The following is a 25,920-nucleotide window of genomic DNA, read 5'->3' as shown; positions in this document are numbered from 1 at the left end:
GTTAAAAAAAATTTATCTATAAAAATTTCGAAGTTATGAGGGTTTAAAGTTTGCATTTTGACTCTATTTATTTCTGTTGGAAATATAATTTTTCAAGTTTTTTTTGCTATAGGCTATTAACAGAGGAAACAAGAAAGCTATATCCTAAATTGTAACTCTGTTCAATGTTATTTGTGGCTTTTATTGACAACATTTTTGTACCTTTACTAAATAATTGTAAAAAACATATACAAGATTATCAGTATCATTAAATAGACATAAAAAAGTCAAATGTCAAAAAATAAATAGATAGAATTTTTTAAACATTTTTTTCATGTTCCTGGTATCTTACCTTACTTGAAAATTTTCTCTGGGGCGCGAGTTCTGGCGCATCCTGTATACATATTAAGAAAAAAAAATCCCTTGTTGTAGGGTGACCTCTTGTACAAAAATGAAATTGTGATTTAAATGTATGAATTAATATGTAAATAAAAAACCACCAGTCAAAAGAATTCATTAGATTTTCAAAATTTTATGCAAAGGTAAATATGTATTTTGATTACTTTACTTTTTAATTACTTCAAACGTTAAATAAGAATTATAAAAAAAAATCTTGCGCATTTTCGCTCTTCTGTTGATTTTCACCACGAGAAAAATAAAAAAGCCTAAAATTTATCCCATACGGACATGGTGATTTGGTTCTCATATTACTAAGAGTCAAAGTTTGATTTAGTCAAAATGAAGTCTTGTAAAGTCCACCCCAGTTTCAACGAAATGAAACAAGGTGATGATAGATATTGACAAAATTGTCACTAAAAGGCAGTTCTGTTTTTTTATTATATTACCACCTAAATAATTAATGATTCATCGCTACAAAATGCATGCATATATCCCACCAAGGCCACATTTGCAACTTGTATATGTACTATGCAAAACTAAAAAAAAAATCACATGAATTGTTAACAACGCATTTAGCTCCTTATCAACACCTATTTGAATCACACTCCTACTTAACTACACCAACAAGCCATCGAACAGTATTAATTTCTTCACGATTCGGTTTCTAACGGACAAAAAGTCACTGTTTTAAATTAGACACGGTTCGAAACCCATCGAGGTACTTAACCGAGCAAAAAAATCCTCATTCCTCATTACAAATTTTCAAAAATAAACCATGATTCATTTCGTTTAATGAATTCGTGACTAGTCGTTTAATATTATCACCTTGCGTCCGCCAATACTAAATAATTAATAATTCTTCTCTGTAACAACAATAAGGGATAACGACTTTGGTTATTTTTTTCCATGAGAATTCAAACGGTACAAAAGTTATTTTTAAACGATCGAAGTTTTAGGAAGATGGCACAGCTGAGATATAAAATTGCCATAATAACCCAAATGTATACACTTGTTCCAAGTAAAATACAACACGGTTCGATAAATATTTGCATGGTTGCATGTGACGTCAGCTCACGGAAAAACTTGCCACCTTTTAATTAATATAGTAATCATTACATAACTGCATCCACCATCACTAAAAATGAGTTTTTTGACAAAATGTCTTTTTTTTAATTCAATTAAAAGAACAGAATATAGTAGAAACACAAAATAATAAAAAATATTTTTGCAATAGTAATAAACTATTTCGTTTTGACCATTACACATGCGTCATAATACCGGAATTCCATGTGCAATGATGAATCATCATCTTGTACTTAACGATTGGTAACATCTGTTATACTCGGGTTACCCCTTTTATTCAACGAGGGTAACTTGCCCTCATTTGGAATGGTAAAAAACCCACTTACCTAGTCCCATTTTGCAGAAAATGGCCTCGGCGTCAATAACCGCCTGTTTCTTCTTTTCGTCAAGCTCCGGTTTCCTGCAGATGACTTCAGCCGGTTCCGGTAGTTTTTTCACCGGTTCGGGAGTCTTTTCTTTAACCGGAGCTGGTTTTTCTTCTCTTGTTGGAATAGGTGTGACCTTTTCCGGTTCCGGAACGGAAGGATAATCTTTTTTGGGGAGCTGCGGTTCAACTTCCTCCAAATCCTTGAAGGTGTCGGTCTTAAAATCACTCGATATCGATTCCGGCAGTTCGGCCTTTTTAGGGAAGTCCTGATACTTGGAAGGCTTAAAATCGTCATCATTGTCTGGCTCGCTGTCTGAGTACTTCTCCAAGAGGTCGTGCGAGTCCAATTTCTTCGGTTGACTCACCTCGCGCTCCAAGTCCATGAAATGCTGCGTGGCACTCTTGTCGTCCTTGTTTGCGATTTCCGGGGGCTCTTCGTGCTTCGGGGGCGCCATCGGCCCCAAGTCCTGCAGGAATTTGTCAAGCTTGGCGTCGGCTTCCTTTCGGTCGGGGAAATTGTCGCCCATTTCGAGGAGGTTCGAATCCATTTTTCGCTCGCTGTGGAAAGGATCGAACGATGACAGGTCTTGGGGAATTGTGGGGTTGGCTGCAGTGGCGGCTTTGTCATCCCCTTTATTGATCACACCGGGTTGGTCACGTGCAGACAACAAATCGCCGCCGTCTTTCAGAGGCGAACTGTCGTGCCCCAGGTGCTCAAAGTCGTCCAAGGAGTCCATTTCGCGACGAAGGCCCCCAACTGGCTGGGACTGGCTCTCGCGAAGAGCGTCTTTTACGCCTTCCAGAGTCAGTTCTTTGTTATCCATGATCAACACTTATTTTTTTTTTAATTATAAAATTTTCGTTTCACAAATAAGAGACAAACACTACGAATTTCACAAACACAACCGGCACAACTGTCAAACGTCAGAAAACTTGGTTGTGTTGGTGTGCGATGCTTTTGTTGCAGATGTTTTTAGGAAGAGTGGGGGAGTAGGGTGGGCGACCATTGGCGTAGAAGAGAAAGGAGAAGCGGGGATGGATAGATTTATGGAAATAACACGCCCATGATGACCAATTATAAATAAGCAGGCGACATTTGGCAATTTTTAATTGGTATTCCCCGGTGTAAACACATTGGAAACAACCGTTTCACACCACAACAACGTGCAATGTTGTGAAACAGGGGAGGGTTTCAGAACAATTTGATTGGCCGGTGACCACCAGCTTAGATTCGATGTGACCAACCAAAAATTACGAAACTAGTTCAAATAGCAAATTTTTCTTACCCATTATTATAAAAAAAGCCACTAAGACTACTCAAATAAAATAGTTAAATAGAACTAAACGTCTATTGAACCAATTTGTTAAAAGTTTCCAAAATGCTTTTTTTATTCTTTGATTCACAAGTCACAGCTAAGAGTATGGGATTAAAAAATTTCGATCAATACATAAACAGGCATTTTGATGGTTTACGAATGCATTCCAACATAGGTAGAAAATATTTAGAACAATCGTTACTCTTTGGTTATACAACTTATGTTGCTTTTTACACATAAATGTGACACAATAATCAGCTTCTGTACAAGATAATAGATTAAAAATGATTAATTTACAATTTATAAAAATAGCTGCATCAACATTTATGTATCTCTTTTGCCAAGCACTGACTGTACTGAAGTTATTTTAAAATTACTCACTTTCAAAAGTACGGAATTCATTCTAATTCTAAATACACACACACAAGGACACCAATTTATCATGTTTTTCATTGGTAATTCTACCAAAATGTTTCACCGATTTTCAAGAAAACTTTAAAAGCTTTAAGATGGTCCTTAGAGTGAGATCTACCCCTCTCTTTCCAACTAAAGCAAAGTAAATGGCAGCATTTTAGTTTTATTTTACAAATAACCGCTTTATCTATAAAGTTAGCGTTTTGGCGCAATGGTAACAATAATTTCTTATCTGAAGACGCATCGATGGATTTAAAAATTTAACACTGATTTTTAAAATTGTGAAAAATAATAATTTTTCTATTTCGGTGTCACAATGAGCATTTTGTGCAACTGAAAATAGTTGCATAAAATGCAATTTCTGGAATTCTAACTAATGACAGTTCTAACAAATGGCATTCGTTTTTTTTTTGTATTGCATAACTCAAATAAGGTTATGTTTTTGTATTTTTTTGCAATAATTTTAAGTTTACCACAATGTTAAAATTAAAATAAATATTTCTTGCACAGCTTTATGAAAACACTGAAAATGTACATCAGACGTGCAACCTGCAAAATTTATAAAATGTGTCGATATAAAAGTGCATTTACAACACTGACAAAATTAAACGAAAAGAATATAATAAAATCAAAATCGACTGATATTCTTATCCCTAATCAATTAATTCATGAATATGTGTGGGAGCATTTAGATAAATGGTATGATAAAACGGCTGTGGTAAGTTTTACTGGTATAAAAACATTGTAATTTGCAAATTCGTTCAGATCTGTTTTAATACTACAAAATCGTACACTTTTGGAGAAATTTACAACAAAAGCTTAGCTTTAGCAGGAGTTTTGCATAATAAGTTCCAACTAAACAGAGGAGATATTGTTGCTGTTGTATTACCAAATGTCCCAGATTTTCCTATCGTTTTTTTAGGAACCATTCAAGCGGGACTTGTGGTTACCACAGTGAACCCTTACTACACCCCAGGTTAACAAAAAAAATTAATATTGAATAAAATTAATAAAAAGTTATAGATGAAATGGCTGTCCAACTCGCCGACTCAGATTCAAAACTAATTTTCACAATAAGAGAACTCATGCCAGTAATAAATAAATGCACAAAAATACTTGGAAGGAAGATTCCTACTGTCTTGGCAGAAATTAAACCTGTACTAAAAACTAACAATTTTTTTTTTAATTTTTTCATTGTTTCATTTTACAGAGCGACAGTATGCCAGTTGACTGTATTAAATTAAGCAAATTGTGTGATATTAGAAATAGTAGTATATCTGATTTTTTAAACCCCGATGATGTTGCCCTTTTGCCCTACTCCAGTGGGACTACAGGTCTGTCTAAAGGTGTGCAACTTACTCACAAAAATGTGGTTTCAAATTTATACCAAATGTCGTCGCCTGATTTCCTGGTCAATTTGGAGACTAAAAGTGCGTGAAAAACATAGTTTTGGTTCTAACTCCAGTTTTAGGTAATTTCCAGGATGTTATCCCTGTTTTCCTTCCTCTTTTCCATATATATGGAATGGTAGGAATTTTCCTCAACTTTTTTGCCAAAGGTTGCAAATTGATAATGGTGCCAACATTCGTAGGGCCTCAATTTATCAAAATTTTGCAGTTGTACCAACCAACATTACTATTTGCCGTCCCTCAAATGAGTAAGAAGAATTTTTTCGGTATCAAGACCTTTATCAATATTTCTTTCAGTTGTTACTATCTTGAATAACCCTAAAATAAAATACGACAATTTAAAAAGTATCAGGACGATTATTTCGGCTGCGGCCCCTTTGGGAGCATTAGCAGTCGACGAATTTAATAAAAAATGTAAAAATCAAATCAATTTGATACAAATGTATGGAATGACCGAAACGTCGCCTTTGACACTCATGCAAACCACAAAATTAAAAAACGGGACGAAAATCGGGGGCAGTGGATTTGTGATACCAAACACTGAAGCTAAAATTATTTCACTCACTGATGATTCAACTGCTTTAGGGCCAAATCAGTCGGGAGAGTTGGTAGTAAAAGGACCCCAAAACATGAAAGGCTATCACAACAATCCAACAGCAACGAAAAAAACCATCCAAAATAATTGGTTGCGGACCGGTGACGTCAGCTACTACGACGAAGACCAACATTTTTTCATCACTGACAGATTAAAAGAATTGATTAAAGTGAAAGGGTTTCAAGTAGCTCCAGCCGAGATTGAGGAAATTCTGAAAAGTCACCCGAGTGTTGAAGACGCCGCTGTTGTGGGAATCCCCCATCCGGTTCAAGGGGAAGCCCCGAAAGCTTTTGTGGTTTTAAGACAAGAAGTGAAACCAGAACATTTAAGAGAATTCGTGGCCGGGAAAGTCGCGAATTACAAACGACTTGTAGGAGGAGTGGTTGTTTTGAAGAAAATCCCCAGGAATTGTGCAGGGAAAGTACTTAGAAGTGAACTGAGAAAATTGTGATTGCAATAAATGAGAGTACCTGATGTTTTATTTAACTGCCATCTAAACTGAACCTTGAACTGGATGTTAAATGTTCCATTTGGCCATGGTACATGACTTCTCTGATAATCTTATTTGCGAAAGTTCGTTGCTCGTCGGTCATTTCTCGCAAAATGCGAGCCAAACTTTTACCAGTTGTGTCAAAAAGGTCCTCGTCATCTGTTTCTTTAATTTCAGGGTGAATACTTTCAGAAGATAGAGATGAATCTGATTCTTTTTTAATATTCTAAAAGAAAAACAAAAAAGCTTCTAGGAAGTTAATAATTTGATCAAAGTACCATGTCCTCGTCTGAGTCTTCAGAAGAAATATTTTTCCGTTTGATTTTAGGCCGCTAGAAATCAAAATTAAAACATAACTACTGGAAATTAAATTTATTACCAAGTTCATGCGTCTTTCTGTTTTCTTAACAGCGATTTTATTCTTATTTGCGTACTCTTCATGGAGAAAACTCAACATATCAAAACACCATAAACTTGGTTTATAATTGTCTCCTTTGCTCTCACTATTTTTAATTTTTTTGTACTCGTATAAAAACTGACCTCGAATTAAGGAAATTTTCCTACGCACGTCACTTGAATGGAAATACTTCCCCGTGGCTTCCATTAACTTTTCTGTAATTTTTTTAACAGCGTCTTCTCTTTTTTTCTTATTTTTGTAATGTGGATGTAACATGGAGTACAAACATGGGTAACTTTTGTAAAAATTAATTAAAATAGCTGAGTATTCTCTACTCCAGAACGGAATTTTCTGTAATCAAGACCAACAAATAGCATTTTAACTATTTTTATCTGATTAAACTACCACAGAATTGCCGTCTTCAGGATTACTTCCCGCCGACAAAACTTCCTCAGCTTTGAGATCATTCATTGACTCGCTTTCGGCGTCCTCCCCAGCAGTGAACAACAGCAGATCATAGTACCACAAAGACGGTTTGTAGACGTCTTCAGGCTTGGTCGCGGTTTCTTTTGATTGCAACACTTTTTTACGTTCTTTGCGAAATGTGGACCGCATTGAGTCAATTTTCATTCTGACGAAATCTTCGTCAGCTTCAGTGTAAAACTCCTGGCATTTTTTCACAATAGTGGCGTAGGCCTCAGACCGCAAGGCCCGATTTCTATACTGGGGGTGTTTCTGCTGCCATAATATTGGATTTTGCTTGTATAAAAAGAGAAACTCACGGGTAAAAACCTCGTGCTCAGTTAACGCGTACACAGATTTTTCCATAATTTTATAAATTAGCTAAAATATCGCACCAGAAAATAAAAACATTTTTTATGAAGTTAGGTTATGTGGTTTGCCAACTGCGTTTCACCAAAATTCTCCAGAAGTTTACAAAAATTCAAAACCGAGTTCAAAACAGTAATAAAAAATGTCTCCATTCGAAATCCTAAAAGGCTGAAATAATACATTAAATAAATTTTCAGATTGACCTTTATTAATGAATCTGTAATTACCGGTTACCTTCTACATATGAATTTACGATTAGACAACCAAATATACATTTTAGAAAGTTTTATATTTGGCAGTTCAATATTTACAATTTACAAAATTAGTTTTTTTTAAACCAAAGGTCCAATCGACACAAAAATATTGTAATAAACTCTTGTATTCATGAGCAACTAATTTACTTGTTTATTAAATTACTGTTGCACATTTTCGGTTTAAATCATGAAAGATTTAAAAAGTTTGCAATTTTGAAATTTTCGAAAAATCTTCAAGTTTCTTGAATTGATTGACCAAGTGTTTTTAATTGTCTGAAATACATATAAAAATGTAGGTATACAAAAAAATAAGTAATCAGGTTTATTTTTGGAAACCCTTTTTTTATACATAAAAATAAGTACTTAAATGTTATCAATACGTATGTAACTACAAACTATGTAGAAAGATAAACATTGAAGTAAAATAGTAAACAAATCCATTGTTATATAAAATGAGTGTAAATATAACGATTAACTTTTAAGGTAAATGTAAATGCAAGCAATAAAACGTTAAAAAATCTACTGATATTGGTCTTTTAATCCGAGATAGCCCCCTCCTATTCCACAGTAATATAAAAAGAAGCGTGGAATCTCATATCATTTCCATTCAAAGTATCTCAACCGTAAAATATGTCAGTCATTCGGACTATATTATCTGCTAGGTTCTCAAAAAGTGTAAAGCCATTAATTGGTTTAAATGTGGTTAAAAAATTATCAACAAGTTCAAACATCATCGATTCTAGTTTTCCGGATGTTTCCATCCCACAAATATCAATCCCCGAGTTCATTTATTCAAAATGCGAAAAGTACGAAAATTTAATTGCAGCGGTAAGTACTGTTTCCAATACGAGCTTTGCCAAATATTTATTTACTTCGTCATTGACAAACAGATAATGGTAATCAAATAATAAACAGAAATAACTTTCAGGAATGTGGAATTACAGGACGCAAGTACACTTACAGAGATATTTTGAGAAAATCAAAAAATTTAGCTAAAGCACTGAGAAAAAAACTTAACTTGAAAGAAGGAGACGTGGTAGCTTTGCTTTTACCAAATGTCCCTGAATTCCCAATCGCGGCTTTGGGGGTATTACATGCAGGGTTGGTTGTTACAACCCTAAATCCTATTTACACCAGTGGTAAGACGTAGTTGTTGCCATCTGGAAAATTTAAATGCTAATAATCACTTAATTATCACGTCGTTATCAACAATAAATTTTTACTTCTAATTACTTGTATTTCTAGAGGAGATATCGCGCCAACTTACGGATTCATCAGCTAAAGCAATAATAACTCTTATTGATTTATACGAAGTGGCATCCAATTCGAGCAAATTGCTCAACAAAGCATTGCCTATTTTGTCAATAAAATCATCGGTAAGTAATCAGACAAAAAAACTTGTCATCATGTACTTTGACCACAAGATAACAGTAATATAATAATAATGACAAATGACTTTATTTTTAACAGCAAACTCAATCTTTTCCTCGTGGAGCCATCGATTTTCGAGAATTCACCGATAACTCCATTGATTATCCGGAAATTCAGCCACGAAATGCTCAAGACGTGGCCTTTTTGCCATATTCTAGTGGCACTACAGGGTTACCAAAAGGAGTCGAATTGACCAATTACAACATCGTGGCTAACATTTGCCAAAACTCATCACCTCATCTCCCAATAATCGAGGAAACTACAAGTACCCATCAGGATGTTATCCCAGTGGTGTTACCAATGTTCCACATCTATGGGTTTTCAGTTAACACGTTGTTTATGCTTTCAAAAGGGACAAAGTTGGTAACTTTGCCCAGATTTACCCCTGATGATTTCGTCTCAGTATTGAGGAATCACAAACCACATATTCTGTTCATAGTCCCTCCAATAGGTAAGTTAAAACAGAGTCAAGTGTGATGATTTTCTTGTAGTACTGTTTCTAAGTGCACATCCCATGGTTAAATCCGAAGATTTGCATTCTGTGCGAATCGCTTTTTCCGGCGCTGCCCCTCTTGGTGCTTTAGATGAGCAAAGATTCGTAGAAAAAGCAGGAAAAAGTGTCAGTGTGTTACAAGGTAACCCACACAATTTTAATTAACCTTGAATAACCCGATTTAAAGGTTACGGACTGACCGAAACTTCACCTACTGTTACTGCAATTACGGTCCAACTCAAAGCTGAGAAAAACGTCTATGGATCAATCGGACTTCCTATTCCTAATACTTCAGTCAAAGTTGTCAGCATTGATGATCATACAGGAACTCCCCTCGGTCCCAACTCCACGGGCGAGTTACTAGTGAAAGGACCTCAAGTCATGAAAGGTTACCTCAACAGACCAGAGGACACGAAAAATACTTTCCTTGATGGGTGGTTGAGGACAGGTGACATGGCGTATTATAACGAAGACCGAGTCTTCTTTATTACCGATCGTTTGAAAGAATTGATCAAAGTTAAAGGGTTTCAAGTGGCCCCGGCTGAATTAGAAGAAATCATTCGTGATTTTCCAAATGTTGAAGACGCTGCTGTTATTGGAGTCTCACATCCGACGCAAGGAGAAGCCCCAAGGGCTTATATCGTCCCAAAGAAAAACACTAACGTGAACACCAAAGACTTGGAGGAATATTTTAAGAACAAAGTTGCGCATTACAAGCACTTGAAAGGTGGTATTGCGATCGTTGACTCCATCCCTAAAAACGCGTCTGGGAAAATAATGCGAAGGCAACTTAAATTGGAGTTTGAAGCATCAAACAAGCGATAATTGTACAATTTTATCTTTGTAAATAAAAATTGTGAAACGATTTTGCCGACTCAGTTTGCCTCACCTTTAATCGTATCAGCAGGTTTAACAATAAACATTTGTAATGCATTAACAAGTCAGCTCCTGGAGAAGGGGCAACGCAAACGCGTTACGTTAGTGGAGAAGCACAGTGGCAGTGTTTAAAGTCGGTTGTCATGTCTGTGATACGTAAAATCTTGCGAGTGAAACCTATAAATAAGAAACTCGCTGCAGCACTCACTTCTCGCCGATCATATTCAAACCAGTCGTCACAATTTATTCTGCATTCCGATCTAGAAGATGTGGAAATACCCAACATTTCAATTGATCAGTATTTATTCTCAAAAACACACAACTGGCCTCAGCGAATTGCCACGGTGAGTGAGCTTGAAACAATCAGTGGATAATAGCAGTTAATTTTTTTATTGCGTCACGATCCTGAACACAAAAAATTATTTCAGGAATGTGCCGCCACTGGCCGAAAATACACCTATGAAGAAATTCAAAGAAAAAGCATCAATTTAAATAGAAATTTGCGAAAAAAGCTCAAATTGGAAAAAGGAGATGTTATTGCAATTTTATTGCCTAATTCGCCCGAATTTATTATTGCAACGAGTGGAGCACTTAAAGCCGGCCTAATTGTGACTACATTGAACCCAATTTACACTCCCGGTAAACATTTTCTAAATTATTTTGTAAAAAATCATTGGTTTAATGGATTTACTTGTTAACAAAGGCTTTCAGACTTGACACATGTTTGAAAACTCAATTAAGTCAATAAAACATAGTTTTGGATTAGATTCAAGATAAAGTATATGTACAGCAATCACTGTGTCATGTACATACGCTTATCCACACATTACTATTATCGAAACTCATGTAAAATAAGGAAAATTTATACTTTAACGGAAGTGCTATTTCTAGCTGAATGCATCATTTTTATATTGAGGCTTTTTGCCTTATTTTATTGTGTATTTACTAAATCTTATTGCTTTGCATTTAATTAAACCAAGTCATAACAATTATTACCGCGATTACTAACTACATGATCTGATTCATTAAAAGCGATAAATTTTATCGAAAATAAATTGATAATAATTAATGATTGTACTTTTAAAATTAACATTGTTGGAAATTTCCAACAAAAATGCCCGAGTTTTCCGAATATTTTTGATAAAGTAAATGAATACAATGAATTAATTATCAAATCTTTTGCATGTTTTACTACATTTCGAAGTCCAGCAATTTCTTGTTTTAGAGACAATTTATTTTTTAACAATTTGAAATTGCTAGTTTCTAATCTGTTTTCAATTAGAATTGTTTGCCTTGAAAACAAATGTTAGATACGCATGTAACATACAGTGACGTCTTAATTCATATGAATTACAATTTTTTGTTCTTAACTTCACTTTATCAACATAAACGACCTTCGAAACTTTCAGGCACCGCTCTTTTTTACGAAAAAATAACATTTCAGATGAAATTTCCCGCCAGTTGAAAGACTCTTCAACAAAAGCCATAATAACATTTGTGGATTTTTACGAGTTGGCAAAAGCATCAGCAAACCTAACCCAATCACCGATCAACATTTTAACGATTAAAACCCAGGTTTTGCGGGTCAAATAAGTAGAATTAAGTGTTATTAATGCAATTTTAGCAAGGCCAATCAGTTCCTCAAGGTGCATTAAACTTTGACGAATTTATTGAAAATTGTGATTACCCAGATGTGCCACCAGCAGACACCAATGATATTGCATTTTTACCATATTCTAGTGGGACCACCGGGCTTCCCAAGGGTGTCCAACTCAGCCATAGGAATATTTTAGCGAACTTGTGTCAATTTAACGCCAGGGAATTGTCTGTGATTGAAGATACGACTAGTAAAAATTAAATCTTAAAAAACACAACAATTAAAACTGATTTTTAGGGGACCATCAAGATGTGATTCCGGCTGTTTTGCCCAAATTTCACATCTACGGCTTGACTGCAACAACTCTGCATTTATTTTACAAAGGGTGCAAAACAGTTGCCATTTCGAAATTCACTCCAGAGGGTTATTTGCAAACATTGCGGAAACACAAGCCTGATGTCCTATTCGTGGCACCTCCACTTGGTAACCCCAATCAGGAACTTTGATTCGTTTGAAATTAAAATTTTTCAGTACTATTTCTGGCATCGCACCCTTCTGTAACTTCAAGTGACCTTCAATCAATCCGATCTGTGATTTCCGGAGCCGCTCCTTTGGGTGCACTCGACGAAGAACGCTTTATAACAAAAGCCCAGAAAGAAATAAACATTTTGCAAGGTTATGGACTTACTGAAACCTCCCCAATGGTCGCAATGACCCGCGCCGCCTTCAAAAAGCTCCCAAATTCGAGTGGGACAATTGGCCGGCCTGTTTCCCAAACATCGGTCAAAATCATCGACCCTAATGACCCACATGAAACACCCTTAGGAGCTAATATAACCGGCGAGTTGGTGGTTAAAGGCCCGCAGGTGATGAAAGGGTACCATAACCGTCCCGAAGAAACTCGAAATGCTTTTACTAAAGATGGCTGGTTCCGTACCGGCGATATGATGTATTACAATGACCACAAACTCTTGTTTGTTAGCGACAGATTGAAAGAGTTGATTAAAGTGAAAGGGTTTCAAGTACCACCGGCCGAATTGGAGGAAATTATAAGGGACTTCCCCGATGTTACTGACGCTGCAGTGATTGGAGTGCCGCATCCAAAGGACGGAGAAGTACCTAGGGCTTATATTGTAGGGAAAAACATCGACGTGAATAAATTGGAGGAGTTTGTAGCACAAAAAGTGGCACCTTATAAACGGCTAAGAGGAGGGATTCAAATTGTTGAAAGTATCCCGAAAAACAATACCGGGAAAATTTTAAGACGTGCCTTGAAAGAAGAGTATGAAAGGAAGATGAAAAAATGATGACAATTTGCATTTGACCACAATATACAATACATAAGATTAAATTACAAAACATTTTTTACAAGGCCTTTGTCAATAAAAAACCAAACAACAGTAAAACTATTTTATTTGCATAACAAATAAACGTGTAACAAATCCTCACGAGTGTAAAAATAAAATAAATTAAGTACATCACGTCTTTTCTATATTCCCTTGAAACGTTTGATGTTTCATCAATTCCCTAAAAGCACCCTTTTTGATATTAAGTAAATCTTGGTATTTCCCTTGCTCCACAATATGTCCATCGCGTAACACGGCAATAGTGTCGGCATTTTGTATCGTCGATAACCTATGAGCAATCGTTAAAACAGTCCTCCCTTTCATGATCCTCTCCAAAGCTTCTTGCACCAAATGCTCCGATTGGGCGTCAAGCGCACTTGTGGCTTCATCTAGGAGTAAAATCTTCGGATCTTTGATCAAAGCACGAGCTATCGCAATTCTTTGTTTCTGTCCACCGCTCAACATCACTCCACGTTCCCCTACCAAAGTATCAAAGCCGTCAGGTAGTTGTTGGACAAATTCATAAACGTTGGCCTCTTTGGCGACTTTGACTAATGCCTCTTCTGTCACTTTAGAAGGATCATCAGCACCGTATAAAATATTTTCACGAATCGAACACGAAAATAAAACTGGTTCCTGGCTAACGGTACCAACGTGTCGTCGTAACCAGCTAGGATCAATTTCTTTAATATCCTGGCCGTCTAATAAAACTTGTCCTTTTGCAGGATCATAAAGTCGTAACAAAAGTGCAGCTAGAGTGCTTTTGCCGGAACCACTTGGCCCGACAACTGCAACCATTTTTCCAGGAGATATTTCGAGTTTAAAATTTTCGAAAATGTGGACGTCATCGCGCGCAGGATAACTAAATTGGATGTCGTTGAATTGGATATGGCCTTCAGGGGATGCAATTGGCACTAAACCACCTTTCAAAACAATAATCAAAATTAAATAAAATAACCTTATTTCAGTACCTTTCATCGGTATTATCGGTTCCCTATCGATAATTTCCCAAATTCTAGCTGCAGCACCAATGGATTTATTCAATTCTGTGTAAAAATTTGAAAATGTGCCTAACGATACGCCAATATAAGCTGCGTATAGCAGAAAAGATGACAGGTTTCCAACTGTTATGGTATTCGCAGACACCATCACACCACCATAATATAGGACTGATATTATGATCACGTGGCCGCTAAAGCCTGTCTACAATCAAAAATCGCAAGTGTCAGAAAACAACTTCTAATAAAACCTTCTAATGCCGGTATCTTGAAAATTACTCGTCGTAGAGCATTTTAACCGAATGCTTTGTGCTCGGCGCGTGATTTTACATCTAGATAGAAATCCATATTTCGAAGGTTTTTGCAATTTGAACGACGACTTTTACGATTATTCAGGGATTTAACACGTTTTCAAAAATTAGGTTTTCTTTTAACCTTAAAAGCGTGTTTCTCGAAATTAAGTTGATTCAAACGTCACACTTTTGTATCAATTGTCCTTCATTTCCGAGGGGCGGCCGCTGAGATGGTCGTGAACTGACACAACCTGATATCTCCAATAATTCGGTGTTGTCAACTTAATTTCAAAGTCACAGGTCACTTTGATCGGAAATTTATTAAAGCATATAATATTGATCGTAAAGCACTTTAACCTGTTGCATCTTGCAGCTAATAACATAGATTTTTTTTTTATAATGGGCTTATCTTTGGTACCGTTGGAACGCACTTTTAATTTTCTATGTTATAAAAAAAGATCATAGTTCTGCGATAAATAGTTATTGAGAAAACGGCTGGCTGACAAAAATAGCAAATACATAGGTTTAGTAAAAAAATTGATTAGAACCTATCCTATCTTATAGATTTGGACGAGCTGATTACGAATCTGCAAAGCTTTTTGCTTTAGCTTCTTTACTTTCGCCGTAATTAGTGTTTAAAAATTGAATTTTTTTTTTCGTGCGATATTGACTTCGCATTGGCGTCAGTCGATAGATTTTTTCACGCTGATTACGATGGTGTTGGGCTTTTTGCTCTATGTCTAATAGTATCAACATCGTCGTTCAAAAAGTAAAAATTATCAATATTGTAAAACTTTAAACGCGTTTTTCCCAGAAACCATAGGACTAAGAGAAAAAAGCAAATACATAAACATCAAAATCTGCTTTAGATTAGCTATTTAATGGCGAAAAACCGGTTACGGCCCGGATACAGAGCCATTTTTAACTTTTCATAAAAGAGATCGTAACTCGAAAACAATAATAACATGTTCTAAGTCAAAACGGTTTGCGTAAACGAATTTCTTGAACTGTTTTACATAAAAATTTCATCGCGTTAGAGGATTTTAGGCTCCTCCAGAACCCCAAAAATCAATATAAACATTATTTCAAACTTGCAAGAAGCGCTAAAAATAGCTCTCCTACTGCATCGCGTTGATCAACGCTTTTCCGTACCTTGAAAAATTCAAAAAATTCGATTTGTATTTTAAACTCGCCAACAACGTTTTATAAATTAAAAACTGACGAATACTAATTCTTACCAGTCCATAAAATATGGCCCTAGCTTTGGCCTCTTTGTAACTCAAACTTAAAACATCTTTGATCGCATTGGCGTAAGAATCGACCTCTCTTGGTTCCTGCGAGAAAGTTTTAACAGTCCTAATGTTAGCAATTCGCTCCTCTGCAACACTGGTAGCCCCCGCTAAAGAATCCTGAACCTTTCTTGAAATCCCCCTGAGATATCTTCCATAAATGACCGCAATGATGGCAACTGGGGGCACGATAGCCAACCCCACAAGTGCCAGTTCTGCCGACATATAAAACTAAAGTTTCACAATTAATTTATGAAAGTTTGCGAGTTGGGCAAAATACCATCATGCCTGTACCAGCACAAACCATAACGATTGACCTAAGCCCGTCTGAAATATTGCTAGAGAGCGCATTTCCTACAATTTGTGTATCGGCCGAGAGTCTATTTACTAATTCTCCTGTTGATCTCTTGTCAAACCAGCCTTGCTCCTGCTTCAGTATTGTAGAAAAGACACGTTTTCTTAGGGCTTGAGTCATTCTATAACCTGATTAAACTTACTGAAGTGAGTTGGCGTAAAAGTCGACTTACCTGATACTGACATTAGATACACACGGCCGAAATTGCAAATCGCCCCTAACACAAACACGCACAATAAAACACCACATACTTTGTTTAATTTCGCTCGCGCTTCATCACTGTTCTCACTACTACTATAGATGATGTCAAGCACTTTGCCTAAACTAAACGGGATGCTCATTGTTACTGTACTCGATACCAGCAAAAAACAAATCGCTCCTGAAAATCAGAATAAGTTGGGGTTACTTACTGAGGATTTAGATTACCAAAAAGTTTCCATTTTTCCGGCTTGGCCAAAGACAGCAGACGTACCAAATCGGTCTTATTGATCCGAGGAGTCGCTGAAACAGCCTCTTTCGACTCTTTTTTATTGTTCTTTGTGCTGGCGTCTCTTTTAAAAACCGACCAAAATGACTTTCGAACTGCATTATTCGAATTTTCGGGGATATTTACAGCGATGTATGTCTTGTTCTGACTTACTTTCTGGGCCATTGTTTTGTAATTTCGAACGGAAAGTTTGTTTAGTGTAAAAAATCGGTTGTTAACGTGTCTTGAACATTTCAGTGAACTTTTGAGGTTATGTCGGCTCACTAGTAAACAAATAATATTCATTTTTACTATGAATTTACTTGGTTTTAGCAAAATAAAGATAAAATACAATACACTTGTATGCTAATTTAAAGCGTCATTGCGATTTTAATTTCAGCAACTAGGTTTTATTTCAACACATTTTCTAGGTTAGGAGACTCAAACATGACAAGAACGACATTAGAAAAAATGATAAGGAGAGACAGGGGCGGACTCATTATCATTATCTCATGATGAGGTTTATGAGTTTATGACCTCTTGCGTTTCTAACACGGATTTGAGAATTATTAGGTATATTTAAAAACGAAAACCAATTTGATAAATTGGTAGATAAAAAAACGTCACGTGTAATGTTAACAAAATTTTATATTAAAAAAAGCCACATGAACTTACACAAAACTTGGTTAAAATGAGTTACACAGACTAATAAAACCGTAAAACTGAAAGTTTTTCAATACATCGATCAGCGCTTTAATTAATTTTTAACTTGAATATAATCGACTGCACTTGAGGATAATAAAACATTTTAAAAAAACAAAACAATACTGGACAACAATTAAATACCCAAATGGAATCCAAAAACGCAAGATTGCACAGTACGGTACGAGTAATAATCTAAAATGTATTAATAATTTTCCCGGCTGTTGGCTTTCTGGATATCAGCCTTATCACACGACGTGTATCATATTATTTATACTATTATAAACTGTTTTGTTTGGATTTCATATACTTTTTTACATTGTTTGCTGTCACCTTTTTGGAGAAATATCTACTTAATGTGCTTTTAATAGCTCCGCACAGAATAAATGAATATTTTAAAAATTATTGCGATACTTGCAGTTTTGATAATTCCACGGTTGTTATCGTGTGCGTGTGTGTTAGTTGCTGGTTTCAACAAAATCCTTGCCAGCTCATTGTTTAAGTAATATTTTGTTAAGTAATTAAATTTTGAATTTGTATTTTAAAATAACACAAGCAAAAAAAACAATATTTAAGATTGTGCGACAAAAGATAGAATCGTTTATGGTTTGTTTTCCTGCAACCAACAATACCCCGAGTGACTTTTTATTAAATTAAAATTTTTCATGAATTTTTGTTATGGACAAAATGACTTTTCTGAGGTTAAATAACTACAGGGTGTGTAAACTAATTTTTTCATCTCTTGTCTGTATACTTTTTTATAAATTGGATTTACAATAAAGAAAATTTTTGGTCAGGTTTGGTAAAAAATTAAAAATCAATTACAATTTATGGTCTGTAGACAACGTATAAATAGAAAAATACCTTCAAATAACAGAACAAACATCGAAGGTTATTAGCAGACTGTCAGAAACATGCACCCACAATATTGGCAGTATACCGCATCATTATTGTTTTTTGTATGCACAAAAACCACGTAAAAGTTTGATCATCATTTTCGCGCAACTGTTGGCCAAGTTTTGGCATTTCGACTGGCATTATGACAAGTTTGCAGCTGTTTTATAAAAATAAAATTACGTCCGAAATGAACACAAATTAATTCCCTTCAAAAACATTGTTGTAACAATAATTATATTTTGACATGGTTTCGTTTCTAGTTTTACTTTGTATAAGGTCAAATTAATAAAAGCATTAATAAACATGCCCAACTTAATTTATTGTTGATTCATTTGAGCAAAAATTAAATGCAACAAGTCGTTGAAAAAATTTATTTCCATTCTGATTTTAAATTTCAGACTGTTCAAACATTGCAAAATTTCTATGTTTACACTATTCTGTGAAAAAAGTAAAATACCTACGTCACTGTTGAATAAATAGAAGCAAGAAACACGTGCGTTTCTCATCGTCTACTCTGATTCTCGTCAATGAAACTTTGCTCCAAACAATTAAATGATAATGAAAACGGCGAAAACAAAACGCATTAATACAATGTAAAATCTTTATTTATTCTTTGCGACTTTGGGGTCAATCTAGGGCTTATTACAATAAGTGAAAGTTGCTTGCTATTTTTCTCGCCGTTCAGCCGCTAGTTTGATCAGAAATATCCGAATAGTGAGAAGTTGGACTTTGAATCATTGGACTCCGTACAAGTTATCTGTTTTATTTTAATTAAATGTACTCGCGGATCCATTCAAAACAATTATAGGTGCAATAAAGACAACACGGTCTCAGTGTGTACTCAAAATCAGTGCAATAAGTAACTTAATTAGCCCACCTTCAAGATTTTCAATATTTTCCAAGGTTTGTTTTATTTTTAATAGTTGCTTCAGTTGCATTTTTGTCACGAACCTTGAACCAATCTAATAACTGGAAATTTTTCGAATGTTTCGAATTTGAATTCAGCGCGAGATTTATCTAAATTTACCTTCATGAGCTAATAATAATAATGAAAGTTTGTTTTGTTTATTTGCAGGTAGCACACTCATTTTTCCCACAGAATAAATATGTCGCGTTTAATTTTAAAAAGTGGTGCTTCTTTCGCGCAAACGTTCCAAAATTGTGGATTTTTGTCCGTTATTCCCCCAAATTTCGGGGCCAAAAATTTGAAATTTCAAGAGCAGCGACGGTTTACGAGCGCTGGAGTGGTCGAGTCGCCTCTAGGACCAAGTAAGAAAATCCCAAATGAAAATCTCGTCGAGTTTATTTATAAAAATAACGAAAAATGGATCGAGGAACCTGCTACGGTAAGTGACGTATAAATTCAGCCAAAATATAACTTGCCACTTATCTTGAACTTTTGGAACAGTCACCCTACACAAAAATTTATTGTTTTACAATAATTGTGATTAATACTAGTGTGTAAAGATTACGAAATTGTTATCTAGATTTATTGGGACAAATTGAAAAAATAAGTAATTGATAGGTACTTGAAAAAACCACATATTACGAATTGTTGAAACTTGAATTAAAAAAATTAAGATTTGATATCTTTCTTGTCTTTGTATATCTTTCACCGTCATAACAAAATAATAAAGTTGATGTCACAAACTTGAATGACAACGTTGTTTCTTCGGAATTTTTATCACTGAACTTTAAACAGTGACACTTCCTTGAGAAAATAAAAAATGAGCTAAAAAAAGCGTTTGATTTTGCTGCTTAAATGATACGAGTTGCGAGGTTCTTCAGCGTAAGAAAATAAGAGTGGAAATATTTGTTTTTAAAAAAGATCATCACTCACAAGTCTATCAAGGTCAAGAACAACTGAATACTTAACAAAGATTTATTAGTCATAGCAGATTGATTATTAATTAAGAAAATATGTCCTATTTTTTACAAAATTTGAAGGAATGAAATGTTAAAACTTATTCAATACTATTACCCTAGTTTGGCACAATTAAACCAAAAAACACTCTGTATCTTAGTGTGACGTAAGAAAACTGAGACACTATTTTTTCTGTGATCTAGTTGTACAATTTATATTTACATAATATGTAATTTATAACAGATTTATTATTTAAAATTATTGATGACCTTTAGATATGTTGTTAGAAAACTATGACCGAAACGCAAAATAAACATAAAAAAGATGAAAAGGGCTAAAATTAAAAACCGATTTTTTTAAAAGGATAAAATGAGCAATTAACCATTCCTTTGTCAAAAAATTATCTCTAAACGTTAGTATATGAGTTTAATTGTAACGAACGGAAATAAGTGAAACGCCATAATTAAATAAATTACTGCACCAAGTTGACAAGAGAAAACATTAAATCGACATGTGGTAAACTTCGCAATTTTAATCAAACTGTGACAACCATTTATTTATTTGAAATGATTGATGGCTACAAACATCGTCCTCGTAATTGTATTATGCATAACAAGGCCCCAGATGCGTTTTCCTTGTATGTGTTAATAAATAAAAACGTTTAATACAATAAAAATTTTTAGACTTGTGGCATTTCCGGGCGCAGCTACTCCTACGGAATGCTCCGGATGTTAATCAACAGATGTGCCCAATCCCTATTGGGCCACTGCGGAATGAAACCGAGAGAAGTCGTGGGCTTGCTTTTACCAAACATTCCTGAATATGCTGTAGTTTGTCATGGTGCCATCGAAGCCGGTCTTGTGGTCACTTTCGTCAATCCTTTATACACTCCTGATGAAATCAAACGTCAGTTTGAAAATGCCGGAGTTAAAATGATTGTCACTGTGCCCCTTTTACTGGAAGTGGCATTAACAATAGCCCCCCAATTGCAAGAGTATCGAACTACGATTTGCATCGGAGGAGAAGATGATCTCGCGAAGAATGTCAACTCCCTTCAGAGTTTGTTGATGGCGGGACATGAAGCGGAACTTCCAGGGATTAATCCCAGAGAGATTGCTATTTTGCCGTATTCGAGTGGAACGACGGGATTACCGAAGGGAGTGATGCTCTCGCATCATAATTTAGTGGCAAATTTGGTGCAAGGAGAACATCCAGCTTTGGAAGACTTGGAAACTAAAGGTTTTCAATTTTTTTGTAAGAATTAATATAATTTTTTATTTTTAGATGGTAAAAAACACACCGTGCTCACAGTCCTTCCCTTCTTCCACATTTACGGCTTCAATGGAATTTTAAATTTGTGTCTCAAACACGGCTCTCACATCGTCACCATTCCACGATTCACTCCCGAGGATTACCTCAAAACTCTCGTCAAATACAAACCGAGTTTCATTTTTGTTGTTCCTTCTCTACTCTTATTCCTCGCCTCACATCCTGCTGTAACCAAAGAACATTTGAGTTCAATTGAAGCCGTGCAATCAGGAGCCGCTCCTTTGACTGAAGGTCTCTTACAAAAATTCAGACAGAAAGTTGGAAGAGATGATATTTTGATAAGACAAGGTTACGGCATGACGGAGAGTTCACCGGTTACTTTCTGTATGCCTAAATTGACACCACCGTCGAAAATTGGGACGATTGGACTTCCCTATCCCGGAACGGAAGCAAAAATTATTAGCTTGTCAACGGGCGAACCATTGGGGACACATAAGTCGGGCGAATTGCTAGTGAGGGGGCCACAGGTATTATTTAGAAGGTCATTTCTGCCAAATTTGTTGAGGAATTTGTTTAGGTTATGATGGGGTACTTAAATAACGAACAAGCCACTGCGGAAACTGTTGATGAAGAAGGGTGGCTTCACACAGGGGATGTGGCCTATTACGATGAAGATTGTTACTTTTATATTGTAGATAGATGCAAGGAACTCATCAAAGTCAAAGGCAATCAAGTGAGTATTTTTTAAATTCATATATTGATCAAAGGTAAGTAATAATTGATCTTGTTTTGTGAAAAACAACTGAACAGTTGGCAAAATGTTTCTTTCAAATTTTTTGAAAAATAGACAAACGGAATGAGTTAACTAGGTTAGTAGAGTGTCGTTCCAATAAGTAATTGATGAAATAAAAGTTTTTAGACACTGCGCGCTAAAAAGTAGTACCGAGCCATATTAGATTTTGACCAATATTTTTTCAACTAATGGCAAATTTATCAAATGATAAGATGTGTTGACGATTTTTACATACCTATACTTTTTCTTTCACATTATTGAATGTTGCAGGTTGCCAATTTAGTTTCAAAATCATTGATTTCACTGACCAGAAATTACGTAGAATTTACTTACTAGGTACTAAATTTTAGGGTCTTGAAAATTTACTAATTATTAAAGAAAAAGATCATAAAAAGTGTATTTGAATCCAAAATTGTAGCTTTTTTGAAACCTAAAATTTGTAGAAATGTCGAGATTCAGTTTGCGTTTATCAAAAATGATAAATGAAAGGAAAGTTACCGCTATCGTCACTGTTTTGCTGGTTGCCTATGCAACCAATTCCGGTTTGTTTTTGCTCTACTTTCTCTGTAAAAGTAGACAGGATAACTTTCAAAAAAAGTCGTTTTCAGTAGATAAACCATTTATTCAGTTCTTTATTACGTACAAATTTATTTACCTATGCTCTACATACAAATTTAAAAAAATTAATTTTGTTGACGAATCAGAATGTCCAACACGGACCCTACCAGATTCTAGTCACAAATAAAAAAACTTCGCTTGCATAATTACACAATGTATAAATACTTAATAATTAAGAAGGCGCGTTTCTTAGCCTTGATCGTTAAATAAGGAAAAAATCTAAATTATAAAGGTGAGTCTGATGTAGCTTCAGCTCTGACAACTTCTTCCACTTTTTCGCTAAATTCATCCACATCCATCAGAGTCGCCGCCTCTTCACTCACCTCTTTCGCTCCTTCAGAAGCAACATTTTGAGATTCTTCATGTTTCTCAATCACTTCAATTTTCGCCTCAGCCTCGCTTTGCGATGAGTGCACCTCATCGATTTTATCAGAAGACGTAATTTCGAGGTCTTCTTTAGTTTCTTCATGTGGTGTTGGGGAGGTATTTGAACACTTCGTGGTATCGACAGTTATTTCTTCGCTTCCGTCCGGTTTCTCGTCAAGTTTTTCTTGCGATGTTCCAACTTCATCCTCGTTTGTGGTTTGATCGGTTTCAGTCGACGATAACTCGTGTGGGGTTGCATCGTCAAGAATTTTCTCGTCCTTACTTTCAATTGATTCTTTATCGTCTTCAGCGCTTGAAGATGAGTCTGCGTCTTCAATTTGCTGCGACGAAGATGTTTCCTCTTGTTTAATCTCAGATTCTTTGGGAGGTTCGCTGGTTTTGTCAGATTGGTCCTACAAAACCTCGTTTTGTTTATAAAAACCAAACGTGGGTTAATTATACTTACACAAGACTCGGTAATCTCTTCAGTTTCTGACGAAACGACCGGTTCGACACTGTTTCGTCTCTTTTGAACCCCTGCAGGTATGGCAGTGATGGTAACCGAGACATCAGTCTCATCTGGATTATCTGATCTTGTGCAAGTGTTTGATGGCACAGGTTCTATAGAAACGTAGGGCTCCTCTGAGCTTCTACATGTTATTACAGTGTCTTGAGAGGAGCTACAGGCCACATCCGGTAATTTTGATGCAGTGACCACCGTCTCTTGTACAATTTGTGGACTCTGAATGTCATTACTGTTGCTATTCTCATTCTGATATGAAACATTTTCATTTTGTAACAATCTAGGCCAAGCTGGCGCATCATCCATTTCTTCCACGTTGATGTCATTACTGCTATTGCTAGTTTCAGGCAAATGTTCCGATTCTAACCCGTTCATAATCCCCTCGCCGTTTTCTGTACTTCTCCGGCCCCCAGGTTCAGTGGTGCTTACAACTAGAATATTCTTCTCCAGCGCCCTCATATACTTATCTATCCTATTATACTCTTTCCTCGGAGTCGTCAACAATTCGCAAATCCTCTGTAACGTAAAGGGGGCCGCTGCAAAAGTGTCCAACTTCTCTAAAATAAAATTCTTCATAACGTCGTAATTAAAAATGTCCACGTTTGGACAAGGGGGTATCTCGACCGAAGGACACGTCTCGTAGAATTCAGTTATAACATTAATCATTTTCTCACGAAAGAGGCTCTTTATTGATGACCATTGGTACACAGGGTCTCCTGTTTTCGCAACAAAACAAAGGTATTCTTCCAGTTCACGTGGTATGTCCTTGGGCTTGGTTTTAGAGAATTCTTCTAAACTGTGGAGTATTTCTTCGGGATTTTCCATTATTGTTATTGTTTTTTTGCGAAATTTTAGCACCACCGATCACCATCTACTTGCGTCAACAAGCGCACCAATGACAATAACGAAGTTAGCGCCGGTTCAATATCTATGCGCTTAAAATAGGACGCGATCAACACAGTGCGCAATCTCAGTGCGTATTTTAAGGACGCGATTATTTATCAATTTAAAAACCCAGACCATTTTATTTGATTATAAAATACAGTCATGAAAAATTATAATCAGCAAACTGCGTCAAAGTCTAACACGTGTGCAAAATTCGGGTGACTGACACCGGACCGAGATTCAGCTAAAAATAATTTCGACAGCAAAATACAAAATTTTGGGTAGAACTGGTTGCCTATCCATAAGGATTTATTTTTTTTAAATTAACAATCAACAAAACTTTCTCTAAATAACAAAACACTTTAAGTTTAAAAAAAATTATTTTATTAATTATTTTACTACGTAATAAAGCCATAAAAGTGACGTTTAAGTTTTTATTATTTAATTTAATAATAATTTAATACGTTAAACATTTACGTTAAAATAATCCTTAATAAAAAATTTCCTTGCAAACAGGTGTCACCCACCGAGCTTGAAAACCTCCTCCTGGAAATGCCCGGAGTGGCGGATTGCGCTGTTGTCGGTATTCCTGACGCTTTGGCCGGTGAAGTGCCCCGAGCTTTCGTCGTTCGACAGCCAGGGAGCAGTCTCAGTGAAGACGACATCCTGCTTTACATAAACCCTAAAGTGGCCCATTACAAAAAAATCGCCGGCGGTGTTAAATTCGTCGACTCGATTCCTAGAAATCCCAGTGGCAAAATCTTAAGAAACGAACTTAAAATAAACGCTTAAAATATTTGTAAGAGAAAAAACAATAGAGAGTTTTAGCAAACACTTTAGTTTAACGTTAACCATAACGACAACGACATTTAATTGTCGTGTGTACGTCTTTCAAGGGCAAAAGGCGTATTCCGTCAATTCAAAGACGTTTATGTAAACGTCTTATTTTTTTATTTCTTAGCAAGGGCCATTTGTCGTAATACGTTAAACTTTTTTACGGTTAGTAAAAACTCTTTATTAGCTTGTAAGTTTTATTTTGTACATAGTTTTAACGTGGATTATACTCTGTTTACATTTTATAATACGGAATTGTTTGTAAATATATTTTTTGTTACGTATTTGTGTCAAAAGTGTATTATTTTGCGCACGTATGAGGATTATTTTGTTTTGTAAGGCAGCCTTGTGCGAGCGTAATCGCTTTAAAAGATTTGTATTTTAATTGGAACTCTTAGAGATGCAAAATATACGACTTTTACAAAAAGTAGTAACAGTAGCCCAGGTACTAAAATATGAAACACCTCGTCTCTTTTTGCGCTGCTTTCATG

At 35.6% G+C, this 25,920-nt stretch overlaps 8 protein-coding genes across 13 annotated transcripts in view; 4 read left to right on the top strand and 4 right to left on the bottom strand.

The window, feature by feature from the left end:
• The window catches only part of LOC123005849 (reticulon-1-A), a 12,887-nt gene extending 9,807 nt beyond the window's left edge, over positions 1-3,080 (bottom strand). The window contains exon 1 of one of the 2 annotated variants that reach the window (XM_044399851.1): positions 1,788-3,080. In XM_044399851.1, the coding sequence (XP_044255786.1) occupies positions 1,788-2,652 (865 nt within the window). In that variant the 5' untranslated portion in view covers positions 2,653-3,080. The remainder of the gene's footprint in view (positions 1-1,787) is intronic. The other variant, XM_044399852.1, reaches the window with a different exon arrangement.
• A 900-nt stretch (positions 3,081-3,980) lies between these two features.
• On the top strand, positions 3,981-6,194 carry LOC123005848 (4-coumarate--CoA ligase 1-like). Of its 2 annotated transcripts, none has more exons than XM_044399849.1 (6): positions 3,981-4,276; positions 4,481-4,534; positions 4,582-4,715; positions 4,769-4,988; positions 5,030-5,215; positions 5,265-6,194. In XM_044399849.1, the coding sequence occupies exons 3-6, from the start codon at positions 4,587-4,589 to the stop codon at positions 6,011-6,013; spliced, it is 1,284 nt and encodes a 427-aa protein (XP_044255784.1). In that variant the 5' UTR covers positions 3,981-4,276; positions 4,481-4,534; positions 4,582-4,586; the 3' UTR covers positions 6,014-6,194. The 2 variants fall into 2 exon arrangements, with proteins under 2 accessions (XP_044255784.1, XP_044255783.1); XM_044399848.1 differs by having other exon boundaries at positions 4,324-4,534.
• Positions 4,315-7,723, bottom strand: LOC123005850. Of its 2 annotated transcripts, XM_044399860.1 has the most exons (6): positions 7,232-7,723; positions 6,855-7,184; positions 6,432-6,800; positions 6,331-6,384; positions 6,033-6,278; positions 4,315-5,285 (listed from the first exon to the last, which is right to left on the bottom strand). In XM_044399860.1, exons 2-5 carry the CDS (start codon positions 7,077-7,079, stop codon positions 6,045-6,047), a joined length of 882 nt encoding a protein of 293 aa, XP_044255795.1. In that variant the 5' UTR covers positions 7,080-7,184; positions 7,232-7,723; the 3' UTR covers positions 4,315-5,285; positions 6,033-6,044. The 2 variants fall into 2 exon arrangements, with proteins under 2 accessions (XP_044255795.1, XP_044255794.1); XM_044399859.1 differs by having other exon boundaries at positions 6,855-7,723.
• Positions 7,724-8,124: 401 nt separating this feature from the next.
• LOC123005740 (probable 4-coumarate--CoA ligase 1) lies at positions 8,125-10,324 on the top strand. The gene is made up of 6 exons (XM_044399666.1): positions 8,125-8,362; positions 8,463-8,673; positions 8,780-8,910; positions 9,005-9,416; positions 9,457-9,600; positions 9,646-10,324. Exons 1-6 carry the CDS (start codon positions 8,165-8,167, stop codon positions 10,281-10,283), a joined length of 1,734 nt encoding a protein of 577 aa, XP_044255601.1. The 5' UTR covers positions 8,125-8,164; the 3' UTR covers positions 10,284-10,324.
• Positions 10,325-10,353: 29 nt separating this feature from the next.
• LOC123005741 (4-coumarate--CoA ligase 1-like) lies at positions 10,354-13,403 on the top strand. The gene is made up of 6 exons (XM_044399667.1): positions 10,354-10,678; positions 10,763-10,973; positions 11,779-11,909; positions 11,959-12,181; positions 12,229-12,414; positions 12,463-13,403. Exons 1-6 carry the CDS (start codon positions 10,478-10,480, stop codon positions 13,236-13,238), a joined length of 1,728 nt encoding a protein of 575 aa, XP_044255602.1. The 5' UTR covers positions 10,354-10,477; the 3' UTR covers positions 13,239-13,403.
• On the bottom strand, positions 13,328-18,396 carry LOC123005737 (ATP-binding cassette sub-family B member 10, mitochondrial). Of its 3 annotated transcripts, none has more exons than XM_044399662.1 (7): positions 18,245-18,396; positions 16,639-16,962; positions 16,385-16,591; positions 16,138-16,340; positions 15,807-16,088; positions 14,249-14,480; positions 13,328-14,200 (listed from the first exon to the last, which is right to left on the bottom strand). In XM_044399662.1, the coding sequence occupies exons 1-7, from the start codon at positions 18,264-18,266 to the stop codon at positions 13,410-13,412; spliced, it is 2,061 nt and encodes a 686-aa protein (XP_044255597.1). In that variant the 5' UTR covers positions 18,267-18,396; the 3' UTR covers positions 13,328-13,409. The 3 variants fall into 3 exon arrangements, with proteins under 3 accessions (XP_044255597.1, XP_044255598.1, XP_044255599.1); XM_044399663.1 differs by lacking the exon at positions 18,245-18,396 and adding an exon at positions 17,525-17,633; XM_044399664.1 differs by lacking the exon at positions 18,245-18,396 and adding an exon at positions 17,354-17,490.
• Positions 18,397-18,960: 564 nt separating this feature from the next.
• On the top strand, positions 18,961-25,713 carry LOC123005739 (probable 4-coumarate--CoA ligase 1). Its single transcript, XM_044399665.1, has 6 exons — positions 18,961-19,180; positions 19,353-19,623; positions 20,825-21,380; positions 21,426-21,937; positions 21,988-22,143; positions 25,112-25,713. Exons 2-6 carry the CDS (start codon positions 19,384-19,386, stop codon positions 25,385-25,387), a joined length of 1,740 nt encoding a protein of 579 aa, XP_044255600.1. The 5' UTR covers positions 18,961-19,180; positions 19,353-19,383; the 3' UTR covers positions 25,388-25,713.
• On the bottom strand, positions 22,805-24,621 carry LOC123005742 (serine/threonine-protein phosphatase 4 regulatory subunit 2). Its single transcript, XM_044399669.1, has 2 exons — positions 23,654-24,621; positions 22,805-23,600 (listed from the first exon to the last, which is right to left on the bottom strand). Exons 1-2 carry the CDS (start codon positions 24,533-24,535, stop codon positions 23,046-23,048), a joined length of 1,437 nt encoding a protein of 478 aa, XP_044255604.1. The 5' UTR covers positions 24,536-24,621; the 3' UTR covers positions 22,805-23,045.
• Positions 25,714-25,920: the final 207 nt, after the last annotated feature.

This window comes from Tribolium madens, unplaced genomic scaffold, assembly GCF_015345945.1.
Source record: "Tribolium madens isolate multiple individuals breed KSU strain unplaced genomic scaffold, Tmad_KSU_1.1 Scaffold_20;HRSCAF=117;Tcas5.2_LG4, whole genome shotgun sequence".
NCBI lineage: Eukaryota > Metazoa > Arthropoda > Insecta > Coleoptera > Tenebrionidae > Tribolium > Tribolium madens.
The sequence above is the reverse complement of the archived record's forward strand: the minus strand, read 5'-3'. Positions and strand labels throughout refer to the sequence as shown.